Raw genomic sequence first — 14,697 nt, 5'->3', positions numbered from 1 at the left:
TTCTTGAGTTATCATCCGTAAATCATTTTACTATTTCGGGTCACCCTGACCTTGACCTTTGACCTTGTGACCTCAAAATCAATAGGGGTCATCTGCGAGTCCTGATCAATCTACCTATGAAGTTTCATGATCCTAGGAATATGCATTCTTGAGTTATCATCCGAAAACCATTTTACTATTTCGAGTCACCATGATCTTGACCTTTGACCTAGTGACCTCAAAATCAATAGGGGTTATCTGCGAGTCATGATCAATCTACCCATGAAGTTTCATGATCCTAGGCGTATGCGTTCTTGAGTTATCAACCGAAAATCATTTTACTATTTCGGGTCACCATGACCTTTACCTTTGACCTAGTGACCTCAAAATCCATAGGGGTCCTCTGCGAGTCATGATCAATCTACCCATGAAGTTTCATGATCCTAGGCGTATGCGCTCTTGAGTTATCATCCGGAAACAATTTTACTATTTCGGGTCACCCTGACCTTGACCTTTGACTAGTGACCTCAAAATCAATAGGGGTCATCTGCAAGTCATGATCAATGTACCTATGAAGTTTCATGATCCTAGCCCCAAGCGTTCTTGAGTTATCATCCGGAAACCTCCTGGTGGACGGACCAACTGACAGACCGACCGACATGTGCAAAGCAATATACCCCCTCTTCTTCGAAGGGGGGCATAATTATATTATTTTTTAGTGTCCGAAAACTTAAGAGTAATTACGGTAGTTTTGACCTCACGTTACCCAGTTTTAGACTCATCCAAGATGTAATTGAGACAAACATTCTGAACAAGTTTCATAAAGATTGGACATAACTGTGGCCTCTAGAGTGTTAACAAGGTAAATGTTGACAACGCAGTTCACACAACAGACTACAATCAATAGACAAAAGTTGATCACAAAAGCTCACAATAAGCATGTTGTGCTCAGGTAAGCTAAAAAGAGTGTCTCATAAGCACAAAATAGTAAACACTAATCAAGCAAATATTTAATGAATACAAATGGCGATATCAGAGTACTGATTTTGGTATTCAATGCCATCCCTAGTAAATAAGGTTAATGTGAACTTGAATTGTTTAAATTTAATGTATTCAGCAAATACGTTGAAAGGTAGAGGCAAATAACATATCTGACTAATAAATGTATGCATAATAAGCAACACAAATAAAACTGAGTACAGCAATCAAAGAAATCTGTTAAATTCTATTAAACTTCATACTGGTATTTCTTATAACACAATACACAGTGACATTTTAAGAATACACAAAAAAATGTAAAAACCTCATCTAAACTGCAACCTGCACTTCATTTCACTTTGCATATCAATAACACAACAATATTGTAGAGAAAAATCACCACAAGTAAACTGTGTATGTGCATGCTAGTCATTTTGGAGATTTACAATTAAAATTAAAAAAAATCATCAGATAGGTGATTCCTTACAACAAATGATTTGATGCATGTTTTTGAATTGTTTTGTAACACAACAGATTGTACAGCAAGAATAAGACTTTTAAACATAATACTTCATACAGATCCATGCTGCCAAGAATTGTATTATGAAAGTACTATTTCAAACATATCCATGATCGGACATAACTTGGCAACACAATCCATTATCCAGGTAAATTATGTGATGAAAGTAACACTGAATACGAGTTTGGTGTGGCAAAGTTTTCATGTTGAAAGCTTATGTTCCAGCAAGTTTCTACTGAAATTTATTTAACAAAAAAATTGTACTTTAAACACCAGATTTTGCTTTTTAATTGTTCCATAATGATGGAGGCATCCTATGGCTGCTGACTGACCGTTGTATTGTCAAGATTTCATGTTGAAAGAGCATGTTCCAAAATGTTTGCCTGACACTGGTGGAAAAACAACTATTTTACTTTAAACACAAGGATGTTGTTGCTAAATTGCCCCACAATGATCGATGCTGTGCTCCTATTGAAGTAGACTGACAGTGGGTCATCAAGTCCATCCCTCTTGGTAGCAAGAGTTGCCAGCTTCTTATTGCCTTCACCATCCAGCTGTAGGATAGTGTTTGATGCATATCCACAGACCAGAACCTGTCCCTGAGCAGTCACGTGTATACCTCTTGGCCTTTTTAGGTCTGGGTCTGTGAATGTTTGGAGAACTGTGCCATCTGTGGCCAGGGTGAGGACCTTGTCATGGTAAAAGTTGGTGACAAATATCTTGTCACCTGAAGGACTCACAGCACACTTATTTACTGGAAAAGAGAGAATAATAAAACGTAGTTAATTTTGTCAGAATCATTACATCAATAAAACAAGATATGTGTTTGTCAGAAACACTATGTTCCCTTTGCGCCACTTTGAAGCTATTTATTTGACCTTTGACCTTGAAGGATGACCTTGACCTTTCACCACTCAAAATGTGCAGCTCCATGAGATACACATGCATGCCAAATATCAAGTTGCTATCTTCGATATTGCAAAAGTTATTGCAAGTGTTAAAGTTGGGGCAAACAAACAAACACACAAACAAACCAACAGAGAGGGCAAAAACAATATGTCCCCCACTATAGTGGTGGGGGACATAAAAACTGTTACTTCTTATTCAAACCAACTATTTGTTTTAACTTATAGTGAGTGCTTTCTCATAAAGTGAAACACATGTGACTGCATGATTATATCATTCTGAAAACCCATGATTTACACATCAATCACATTCTTTCAAAACTTCATGTAATTACTGACATAGTTAAGGCATGCTTACATGATTATTTTAATGGAATTGTTTATAATTGTCTTGTAAACCATTTAAAAAAACTCCTTTACAGTAAACAGGGTGCAGGGTAACATGACTGTGGGTTAAACATTTATGGATGTAAACACACTGGTTTTGCTTGTTTTAATATAACTTTAAAAAAAAAATCTTAAGAATTTCAACTAATGCATAAGACAGATAAGACTTTTGGCAATGTGAAATACATCAGAATTACTTTGTTTATTAAGCCTGTGTTCTTGTTCAAAAATTTGATTTGCACTAAACGGTTATGCTTAACGCAACTTGAAATTTTGTCACCGATTTCAGACGTAATCAAGGATTTATTCTTATATCATAAGATATTGGCACAAACTGCAAGAAAAACTGTCTTTTATGCACTAAAGATTTTTGCAATTGTATTTCAATAACTTGAGATATTTGCAAAAATTAAATTCTTAACAGTGTGTTTACATTCTGTCCAGCCCGTGTGAAAACCCCTGAAAACCCAGTTGATTCTGCACCCTGGTAAAAAAATCCAATAACAAAAATACTTAGGCAATGAAAGGACATTATTGTTTTCTCTTACTAATGGTGATATTCAAATGACCATAATTTGCAAACATAATAATCTGGAATATATGGGCAAATTCAAAAATGCAATTGACTTCTAAAACGTGTATATTGCATTTTTTTATCATTTCTTGTAATAATTCAAAAATACACCCTGATGTATCCACCTTAATATTGCATTATATTACCTGTCTTCAAAGCTGATGTATCCTCATACAACTTTTCCAACATGTCTCCTTGCATTGAATACTTGTAAAGTGCAGTGCCAGAAGAGAGATACATGTCTTGCAGATTATAAGCAATACCAATACATTTATGTTCAAACTGAAACGTTGTGCCATTAGACAGCAGCCCATCATTTACAGAGATAAACTGGACCTCATTTGTCTTATCCTTGTCCACAGCAACAGCTACTTCACTTGGTGTTATTTGACAAATGTCACATGGATAACCATTTACATTACAATGACCCACCACCTGGTATTGATGATTCAGTAATTTAACTTTTTTTTCAGCACGATCAGCGACAAGGATCTGATCATTGGACAAAACACAAATGGCACTAATATAAAAGATTTCCTCACTAAAACTAGCTGTTAAAAGGCTTTTCAGTGAACCCCCTTGCACAGTGAATATCTGGTCTGGGTCATCATACAGAAGCACAGCTTGAGTACATACCAAAATCCTCCCCAGACCTGACAATTTAGACAAATACTGTTGAATATCACTGTTGGCCTGGAATGTTAGTGAACTTTTTATCTGAACAGAGTTCTCCTTCAGATAAGTTTCAGAATGCTTAATCTTTTCCAGACATTTCTTACTTGCAACAAATAATAGTTCCGCTTTGCTCTTATCAACAATTTCCTTCAATGCATCACTGAGTTGTGTTAATTCATTTTTAAGCTGAATGCAATTATCCATGTCAGTCTTGACAGAAGCTTTCAGACTGGTCATCTCATCATCTAGCTCTTTCATAGTGGTCTTTTCCATCTCATCTAAAATTTCATTTAATTTTTGGCGTGTTTTACTTATTTCCTGCAATTGTTTCTTGTATGAAGCTTTCAAAAACCGCATGTTGGTAGCCAAATTGTTTTCAAGTTTCTTGAGTTCTTTAAGAATAGTTTTAATCTTTCTTAAAAGTTGCTGCAAGTCTGGCGGAGGTCCTTCGTTTGACTTGGATATCTGTGTAACTTTAGCACATTGTCTGAAAAGAAAATAATACTTAAATATGTGTACGAGGTGCTAATGATCATTATTAATATAAAAAAGTAAAAAATTTGGTTTCAGCATATTTTCCCCATTTCCAGAAAGCTTTTTTAAGTCACTAGTATGGAATATATTCATATTCATTCTCTACCATGTCTAATCTTTTATAGACACATATTTAATATAATTTACCTTTGAAATTTTATTCATATTATTAATATTCACAAACAAATCAATTTTCATTTTTCAATAACTGAATTAAATAATGCCATATTCTACTTACAGCACCAAACATATTCAAAAGCAAACTAAATATGTTTGAATTACCTGTGATTGAGGAAAGCACATTTAGTGCAACACAGCTGACTGTGGTCATCACAAAACATGTCTAGATGTTTGTCTTCATGAAGGTCACATTTCTGAAAGAAATCCTCCACTTCCTTGGACACTGGCCACTTACTTGTGTCTCCCCTTCCATAAGGCACATGATTCACAAACAACTTACCGTGCATTTTTTGACATTTTGCACAATAAAATTTGAGACACGTCTTACAGTAAAAATCCGCCAACTTCGCAATTTTTTGCTCTAGACATGGCGAACAAGAAAAGTCTATAACTGAGTCAGAGCCATCAGACGCAGTTGATTGAGAAAATGTAACCACCTTTATCACCTTATTAAAATATGAAGCCATCTTGATCACCGTATTATAAATATTCAATAGAAATGAGTATTCCTTAAATTACACCCCTTCAGCTGGTGGCTTAAATTAACTTATATAATACTTTGGATTGTACTGTTTACGTATAAATATTTGAGCTATCCGTACTTGACTTCATGTGACAATACACATTATTAAATCATATGAGGCTAATGTTATCATACAGTAGAAAAGTCTGTATCACAACAGAGCTATTAGCAACAGTCCACTTAATACATGTTGTTATCTTGAATATCATTTTGGTATCTGAGACATATCTGTAAATTAGTATTTAAAACTGAGGTATATACATGAACTGTCACTTAAGTATAATTACACACAACCTATAATCACACTGCGTTAGTGAGGTTTAAAGATGAAGACATTCTGAAGTATAAATAAGTTTTGTATATGCATAAAACCTTGTAGAAAGATATGGCATATAAAATATTATGTGTATCTGTTGTGTTTATCACCTAAAAAACAAGCAAATTCATTGAATTCATATCCCCCGCCAATATGCTTCTGGACACAAAAGTGCTATATTTGACACTCAAAAAAGCATTTTTTTCAAGATACAAAGGGGCATAACTCCCTTATTATCCAATGGCGTACAATGCCATTTGGCGTGCATCATCCTCTTATCCATATATATACTCATACAAAGTTTCAATGAAATCCACCAAAGCACTTCCAAGATATGGCTCCGGACACAAAAGTGCCGGACGGACGGACGGACAGACAGCCGGACGGACAACGCCAAAACAATATCCCTCCGCCTTTGGCCAATGTGCTACTGGACACAAAAGTGCTATATTTGACACTCAAAAAAGCATTTTTTCAAGATACAAAGGGCCATAACTTCCTTATTATCCGATGGCGTACAATGCCATTTGGTGTGCATCATCCTCTTATCCATATATATACTCATACCAAGTTTCAATGAAATCCACCAAAGCACTTTCAAGATATGGCTCCGGACACAAAAGTGCCGGCCGGACGGACAGCCGGACGGACGGACGGACAACGCCAAAACAATATCCCTCCGCCAGGGGGGGGATCCTTTAAGGGGATATGTTCAATCTTACAGCTGGAATGGAGGCACAAATGCAAATACATTTAACCACATAGATAGCCCAAATATTAGTATTATCAGTAATGCTGATGAATACAAGTTTGTGGTCCCAGGACTTTTCCCTAATTTGGCCATGACAAAATCCAGTTTCTTTGAAACTATACTTACATACTGAACTAAAAATATCATAGCAAGATAACATTATTTTTTTTAAGATTTTGTCATGCTTTGGAAGCAACAATACCTTAGATTGACAAAGTAAATTGTGATGTATGTGTTTTATACCCCAGTGTCCATTCTAAACCACTCAATTGCCCGATTTGCGCTATTTTTCCAAAATATCACGCTTATTTTCAGAATGTGTGCGAGAAAATTCGCGCTCGATATCCAAGAGTTTTTTTTTTTAAAGATCAAAGCAATATGGTCTTCGCTAAATTTTTTTAGAGCTGATTAACGATCGTCTGTCAACAACATGTATCTCTTTACTCAACTTAAGACAGCCTAAAGGCAGAGCGTCTTTGTGTTGGAAAATCGATATTGGCAAATGAGAGCACGCTTTCGTAGGTAGTCACTACCTGCAGTTAAATCATGCAGACAACGAGTGACATAATTGTCATAAGCGCGTGGTTTTGTTGGCTTACCATACAAATCAAACCCTGCAGTGTACACCGCCACAATGAAATCATGGCCAGTTACGTAGAAAACTGATGATGGCAACCGGATGTAATCCTCATGGAAAGTGTGCCTTTCGTGCATAAAATTGTCAAAACATTTATTAAAACCATAAAGCGTTTAAACAAATTAGCCTTGAATTCATTACAAACAACCGTTAACGTTATGTTGAATTCTCAAATGAGCATAATTAAATTTCAATCCGAAACACACTTCCAAATTTTTATTGCAACGTTCACAAATTCTAGCATCAAATAAACAATGCTCATGTATTTCGCGTTGATCCTTGGTCTCGATAAAGTGTGCGAAAATCATGCTGCATGTACACTGTCACGTCATACGCATCAAAACTTTGTAGCACCAAGCCCTGGATATCATGACAAAAGTGAAAATCAGCAAATGTTAATTTTTGTAATTTAAAATGATAAAGAAATATCATGTGAAAACATGTTTATTTTTTTGTTTATAAATGTAAGTCAGTGCAATACTATGAAAAGTGCTGTTTTAATTAAACTGTAGTAACCATACGTATTTTACTGACGTGACAATATATTATAATGTTTAAGGTAAAATAATTAAACATTACAACTAAAATGAATAAAATGTCATTTGGTAATTGACCCCCTTTTTCTGAAAAAGTCCCTCCCTCTTTTTCAAAGTGAGGGGGAATTTCCCCCCATCTTTAGGATTTCTAGAATAGACACTGATACCCTAGACTGATTTAAAGATGATGTTCTTAAAGTGCTAATGTGGCTTCTAAATTGGTTAATTTCTAATATTTCACATGGTGACTTAGTTTTTGGATGACCTTTATGCAGATTCAAAATTGACCTAGGTATTGTCAAGGTAACTTTTGTGGGTGTAAGTTTTAGCAAGATTGACATATAAATGTGGCTTCCAGAGTGGTAACAGAGCTTTTCTAAGATAAGACAAGGTTATTTAAATTTGTGACATACTTGACCAAGATTCTACCTTGGCCTAGATATTGTCATGATAACCATTCCAAGTTTCATAAAGATTGAGTCATAAATGTTGCTTCTAGAGTGGTAACAAGGTTGTTCTAAGATTTCAACTGTTTATCTAGCTGTACGGCAATAGACTAGCTCAGAAAGTATCTCACTAGATGACAAAGTAAACCAGCAAAGTGTTTCAGAACTTTGATTATATGTACATTATTACAACAAATACTTTGGGTAATCTTTGAGAAGATTGCAAAAAAGGTAACTTTTAGAGTGTTCACAACGTTGAACTACAGCCATATCAGAGCATTGCCTACCCCCTGATGGCCATGTTTTTCAACAGACCTGAACAGATTTGAACCAACTAGGCCAATAAATCTTTAAAACAAATCTCCCCCCCCCCCCTGGCAACCATGTTTTTCTTTACAGAAACTCAGTTTAGCTAATATTGTTCTAGTTAAAATGTTCTGAGCAAATTTCATAATGATTGGGCAAGAAATATGACTTTTAGAGCATTCAAAAATGTTCACTATAGCCATATTAGGAAAACTGCCCCGTCCCAAAGTGGTCATGATTTTTAAATGGACCACAACAATTTTTGAACTTGGCAAAGATATCATAAGAACAAATGTTCTGAGCAAGTTTCACGATAATTGGACAAAAAAGTAACGGAATCATTTTCAAACTCAGAACAAAAAACATTAAATGTTCTGACTTACTTTGATGATGATTGTTAAAAAATTGTGACTTTATTTTCGAACCATTTTCTAGCTAAGCTGGGATCTCATTAGAACAAATGTTCTGTGCAAGATTCATAATGATTAGGCAAAAAATGTGACCTCTAGAGTGTTTACACGCTTTTTCATTAATTTGACCTTGGGACCTAGTTTTGACCCAACATGGCCCAGTTTCAAACTCTAAGGTCACACTGGTGTAGAGGATACTTTGTCCGCCTAGCGACTTGGTGGTCACAGGTTCAATTCCCACTGCGGGAGCGTTCTTTCGATTAACCCCATAGACACCAAGTACTGGTTCTAGTCTAATAAAAAGGACTCGAGAGCTTTTCAAATAAGCCTAAGGCTTTCTTTGCATTGAGCTAAATTAAACATGTTTAAACTTAACTCTGTGGAGATTTCATTGGTAGAAAATGTTCTGAACAAGTTTCATGACCATTGGGCAATAAATGTGACATCTGGGGTATCACAAGGTAAATGATGATGACAGATGACTGACTACAGATGATGCACGATGTACGCCTGACAAAAGGTTATCACTAATGACCTCAAAAATGACCTTGACCCCAACAATAGCCACAGTTCTTGTCATTGACACACTGTCTACAAGGTCATTACACTTTGCTCATTATTAATTCAAGAGTATCTGGTAGAATGGCTTTTCAATTCTTACACATAAAAAAAAAACTAGTCCGCATAACATGTCCTGTAAAATATTGTAAGGTCTGGCCTGTCAGTCCAATTTTAAGGACCAATTTTCCTAAAAACAATTGACAGCAATTTGTTAATTTGTCTAGGTTTGTTTTCACCTCTGTAACTTTTCTGCATTGTAAAAATAGTGATAACATCTGTATAAATGTACTTTTCAATACAAAGGCTGCAATACAACCAATTATTTAAATATAAGGCTATTGTCAAGCAAAAATATGGTCCCCTACCGGCTCCAAAATTTGTCAGAAATTCCACCATTTTCATAAAAAAAGTTTTTGGTTGCCATAGCAACCACAATTTTTGACGTAGGAACAAAATGAAATGACGTGCATAATGTCCATATTGCCATCTATCCATGATGCAAGTTTCATGAAAAAATATTAAGAACTTTTAAAGTTATCGCAGGATCCAGAAAACCACCATTTTCAGCAGTATTTCTAGTCTATTTTTTGCCTTAGCAACCAGAATTTTTGACGTAGGAACAAAATAAAATGACGTGCATAATGTCCATATTGCCATCTATCCATATTTCAAGTTTCATGAAAAAATATTAAGAACTTTTAAAGTTATCACAGGATCCAGAAAAGTGTGACAGACAGACAGACAGACAGACAGACAGACAGACAGACAGACAGACAGACAGACAGACAGACAGACAGACAGACAGACAGACAGACAGACAGACAGACAGACAGACAGACAGACAGACAGACAGACAGACAGACCTACAGACATACAGACAGACCAGACAGACAGATACAGACAGACGACAGACAGACAGACAGACAGACAGACAGACAGACAGACAGACATACGACAGACAGAACAGACAGACAGACAGACAGAACAGACAGACAGACAGACAGACGACAGACAGACAGACAGACAGACAGACAGACAGACAGACAGACCAGACAGACAGACAGACAGACAGACAGACAGACAACAGACAGACAGACGACAGACAGACAAAGACACAGACAGAACAGACAGACGACAGACAGACAGACAGGACAGAAGCACAAACCATAAGTCCCATCCGTTAACGGTACAATTAGTATGTAGTCCAATAGGCCCTGTAAAAATAGAGAAGGACCTGCATTTGTTTCCAATTGTACAGGATCTATGGCAGTCCACTTACCGCAAGAAGGTCAGTGTCTTCCTTCTCGTATCAGGAAACTCGTTGCCAGACGGGTGATCCACATGACTTAGCATTCCTCTAGTGTGTTGAATGCCACCTGGAGATAGAAATATGAGCCTCCTTGTGGGAAAACTGCGTTTAATGCATGCCGTAACTGCAAGGACGAAACTTTTCTCCTAAACTGGATTTTATTAAACAGAGACTTCCTCTAAACCAAAAATTCCATAAAAGCTGAAAGTGTTGTCCCTGATTAGCCTTAGGCTATGCAGACTGCACAGGCTTATCTGTGACAACACTTTTTGCTCATGCATTAAGCCCAGTTTTCCTAGAATGAGGCTCATGTTATGTGTGTGAATAATCGTAGTGATATGTAACCATATTATAAACAAAGCTTCTTGAAAAGCATGCTCTTCAATGTAACACAGAAAACAAGTCTGGCAAGTAACTGGTCTTTGAAACTTGGTGATCTTTTTGCCAAGTATTGCTGAAACTGTATGCACTTTGTTATAATAATTATGGGATAAAATATGGTTTTCAGAAAATAAATTGTCTGTAAAAAAAAGGGGTCCACACATTTTGAATGTGGAAAAGAAAAAAATGTCCACAAATTTTGAATGAAACCATTATAACAGTAATTAATTACCAAAAAAATATTTTCCCCACGGAGCTTTGCGAATACATGTACAGACCCTGGGCCTAACTGCTTTCCCCATACTTTTGCGCCCACTCTTCTACAAGATTTGAAAATACGTGCCCAGGGCCCCAAAATATGCCCCCCCAACACTTACATGTCTACCCTTTTTCCATGCCTCCCTCTCTTCCTCAGTAAACTTGCACGTCATCACACACAGGGACTGAATGAAGACCATGTTGTACACTACCTGTACCACGAAATCAAAGTGACCTGAAATGACACCGTAATCTGATGTTTTAACCATATTCATAAACAGGGCCCCACATAGAATCTGCTGTTTTTACCATGTTTTATACAGGGCCCAGAAGCTCCAAACTTGAATGGCCAGACAAGCTATCATCTTGTTAAAGGGACTTGTTCACAATCTGGCAAAATAACCATTAACACAATTGTCCTACAATCAAGAAAGAATGTTTACATTTATTTTGTTATTGTTAGTATTTTAATCTTTTTCTCAAAAATGCTGTTTTATAAGTTAATTACTTTAATGCTTTTTTTTTAAAATAAAAATTCTTTGAACAAGTCCCTTTAACTTTTTAAATAAATAAAACTGGTAAATCAAACAACTTGCAGAACAAACATTTAAACATAATGTTAAGAAGCCTTTCTGCATTCTTTTAACAAAGAAATTCAAATGTTGATATTTTATTTACATAGATAATTTGATCTAAAAGTAAATCATTGTAAACTTTCAGCGCTGAAAATTTGAACACATCTGTTACATTTGTACTGCTTAATCAAAGACGCTTGAAATTAAACAAAATCTTTCTTTATCACGGTTTAAGACAGACTACTGCAAGTTCAATACAAGAGCATGCAATAAAAGTATCTTAAAGGAAACACATTTATTTCTCATTCATTAAAATACTTTTTAGGACATAAAAAAAATGTTCATTAGATTAAATTAATTCGGATTTTCAAAAGACCAAACATGAAAATAATTAATAACAAGCAAATTTGTTGAATTGATATCACCTGCCAAATAAATATGTTTATAGATGGGTGAGGAAAAAAAGAAGAAACAAAGGGCAATAACTCTTTAAGAAAATGTAGGGTTATGGTTCTTGTGTATTGCACATCGCCACATTGATATCTATACAGCCATGAGGATCCATGTTGCAATCTTGTATCATATCTGAGATTAGCCCTAAAAAGTTACATTATAAAACAAGATGTGTTTGTGAAACACTATGTCCCCGTATATGACGTTTGACCTTGACCTTAACCATTCACCACTCAAAATGTGCAGCTCCATGAGATACACATGCATGTCAAATATAAAATTGCTAGCTTCAATATTGCAGAAGTGACATAACATGAGCAATTTTGACCCATATATTTGGCCTTGAAGGATGACCTTGACCTTTCACCACTCAAAATGTGCAGCTCCATGAGATACACATGCATGCCAAATATCAAGTTGCTATCTTCAATATTGCAAAAGTACTCATAAAATGAGAGATTTCTGCCACATATATTTGACCTCTGACCTTGACCTTTCACCACTCAAAATGTGCAGCTCCATGAGATACACATGCATGCCAAATATCAAGTTGCTATCTTGAATATTGAAATATTGCAAAAGTGTACATTAAATGAGCGATTTTGACCCATATATTTGACCTTTGACCTTGAAGGATGACCTTGATCTTGACCTTTCACCACTCAAAATGTGCAGCTCAATGAGATACATATGCATGCCAAATATCAAGTTGTTATCTTCAATATTGCAAAAGTTATTGCAAATGTTAAAGTTGGCGCAAACCAACAGACCAACCGACAGGGCAAAAACAATATGTCCCCCACTACTATAGTGGGGGACATAAAAACAAAGGGAAATAACTTGTTTTTAAGAAAATTTAGGATTATGGTTCTGGTACTTCTCCTCTTTTATTTATATAGACCCATAAATATTGTATCGTAACTGAGACATACAGGTAGCCCTAAAGTGTTACATCATTAAAAACATACAAAAAAAGGGCAATTACTCTGTTTTTAGAAAGTGAAGGTTTATGGTTCTTGTGTTTCGCACTTCTTCTCATTGATATCTATACAAACATGAAGTTTCATGTTGAAACCTTATATAGTTTCTGAAATATAGCCATAACAAGGGACAAAATTGTCACAAAACCAGGTTTTCATTGTGAAAAAAAAATCTGATAAAGCGAGAAAACTCAAACTGAACTTTTGAAATGAACAAACAAAATTAAACCCCTTTGTAAGTTTGTTTAAAAAAATAATAATCTATTTTTAGTCGTGGCGACCTTGACATTGGAGATATTGACGTGATTCTTTCGTGCGACACACCGTACCATGATGGTGAACAAATGTGCCAAATGATTTTAAAATCTCACAATGAATGACATAGTTATGGCCAGGACAAGCTCATTTATGGCCATTTTTGACCTTTGAACTCAAAGTGTGACCTTGACCTTGGAGATATCGACGTAATTATTTCGCGTAACACACCGTCCAATGATGGTGAACAAATGTGCCAAATGATTTTAAAATCTGACAATGAACGACATAGTTATGGCCCAGACAAGCTTGTTCCGCCAGCCTGCCAGCCAGCCAGCCAGCCAGCCCGCCAGCCAGCCAGCCAGCCAGCCAGCCCGCCCGCATTCGCCAATCTAATAACCAGTTTTTTCCTTCGGAAAACCTGGTTAAAAAGCTTGTGACAGGCTGAAGGACTTTGCCAATTTGAAATCCCTCCGCCTTTGGCCAGGGATAACTTCCCTAAATGTTGTTTACCAAAAAGTATTTTTATTCTAATTACAGTGTACCTCTTTCAATGGTTGCTGGCAGTGTCAAAATAATCTGTATCAGCAGTGAGACAGGATCTTTGAGCAACAATGGGACCTCTTTCTGGTACAGCGAGACACTGAAACAAGACAAAAGATACATTTAAAAGAGCCAAAAGAAACACGGAAATGAACAAAACGTATCACTGAAATGAGCAAAAAGAAACACTGAAACACGAAACCGTCGGAGCAGGTGATGCTCCCCAAAGTTTTTTTTTGTCACAATATTGCACTATATATTCAGATAAAAGGAAACGTCTTGAGGGCACAGTAGTTGGGGGACAATAATTTTTTAATAGAAAATTTCAAAGGGCCATAACTCTGTGAAAAATCATCCGGCCAGAACCCGCTGATAATATGCACATCTCCTCTTGGTAGTGAAGCTTCCCATAAAGTTTCATTGAATTCCGGTCATTAGTTGCTGAGAAATAGCCCGGACAAGAATTGCACTATATGTACAGTTAAAGGAAAACTTAAAAAAATTCAAAGGGCCATAACTCTGTGATAAATCATCCGACCAGAACCCGCTGATAATATGCAAATCTCCTCTTGGTAGTGAAGCTTCCCATAAAGTTTCATTGAATTCCGGTCATTAGTTGCTGAGAAATAGCCCGGACAAAAATTGTGGACGGACGGACAGACAGACAGACAGACGCACACACGGACAGACGAAGCGGCGACTATATGCTCCCCCCAAAAAAATTT

General features: G+C 36.2%; 1 protein-coding gene across 1 annotated transcript in view; it reads right to left on the bottom strand.

The window, feature by feature from the left end:
- Nucleotides 1-14,697, bottom strand: part of LOC127870085 (E3 ubiquitin-protein ligase ubr3-like) — a 113,952-nt gene that overhangs the window by 15,746 nt on the left and 83,509 nt on the right. Inside the window, exons 32-35 of the mRNA XM_052412745.1 lie at nucleotides 13,975-14,072; nucleotides 11,286-11,401; nucleotides 10,570-10,594; nucleotides 10,498-10,514 (exon numbers count right to left, since the gene is read on the bottom strand). Coding sequence (XP_052268705.1) covers nucleotides 10,498-10,514; nucleotides 10,570-10,594; nucleotides 11,286-11,401; nucleotides 13,975-14,072 — 256 coding nt within the window. The remainder of the gene's footprint in view (nucleotides 1-10,497; nucleotides 10,515-10,569; nucleotides 10,595-11,285; nucleotides 11,402-13,974; nucleotides 14,073-14,697) is intronic.

The sequence above is a fragment of the Dreissena polymorpha genome, chromosome 2 (genome assembly GCF_020536995.1).
Source record: "Dreissena polymorpha isolate Duluth1 chromosome 2, UMN_Dpol_1.0, whole genome shotgun sequence".
In the NCBI taxonomy this organism is placed as follows: Eukaryota; Metazoa; Mollusca; class Bivalvia; order Myida; family Dreissenidae; genus Dreissena; species Dreissena polymorpha.
The sequence above is the reverse complement of the archived record's forward strand: the minus strand, read 5'-3'. Positions and strand labels throughout refer to the sequence as shown.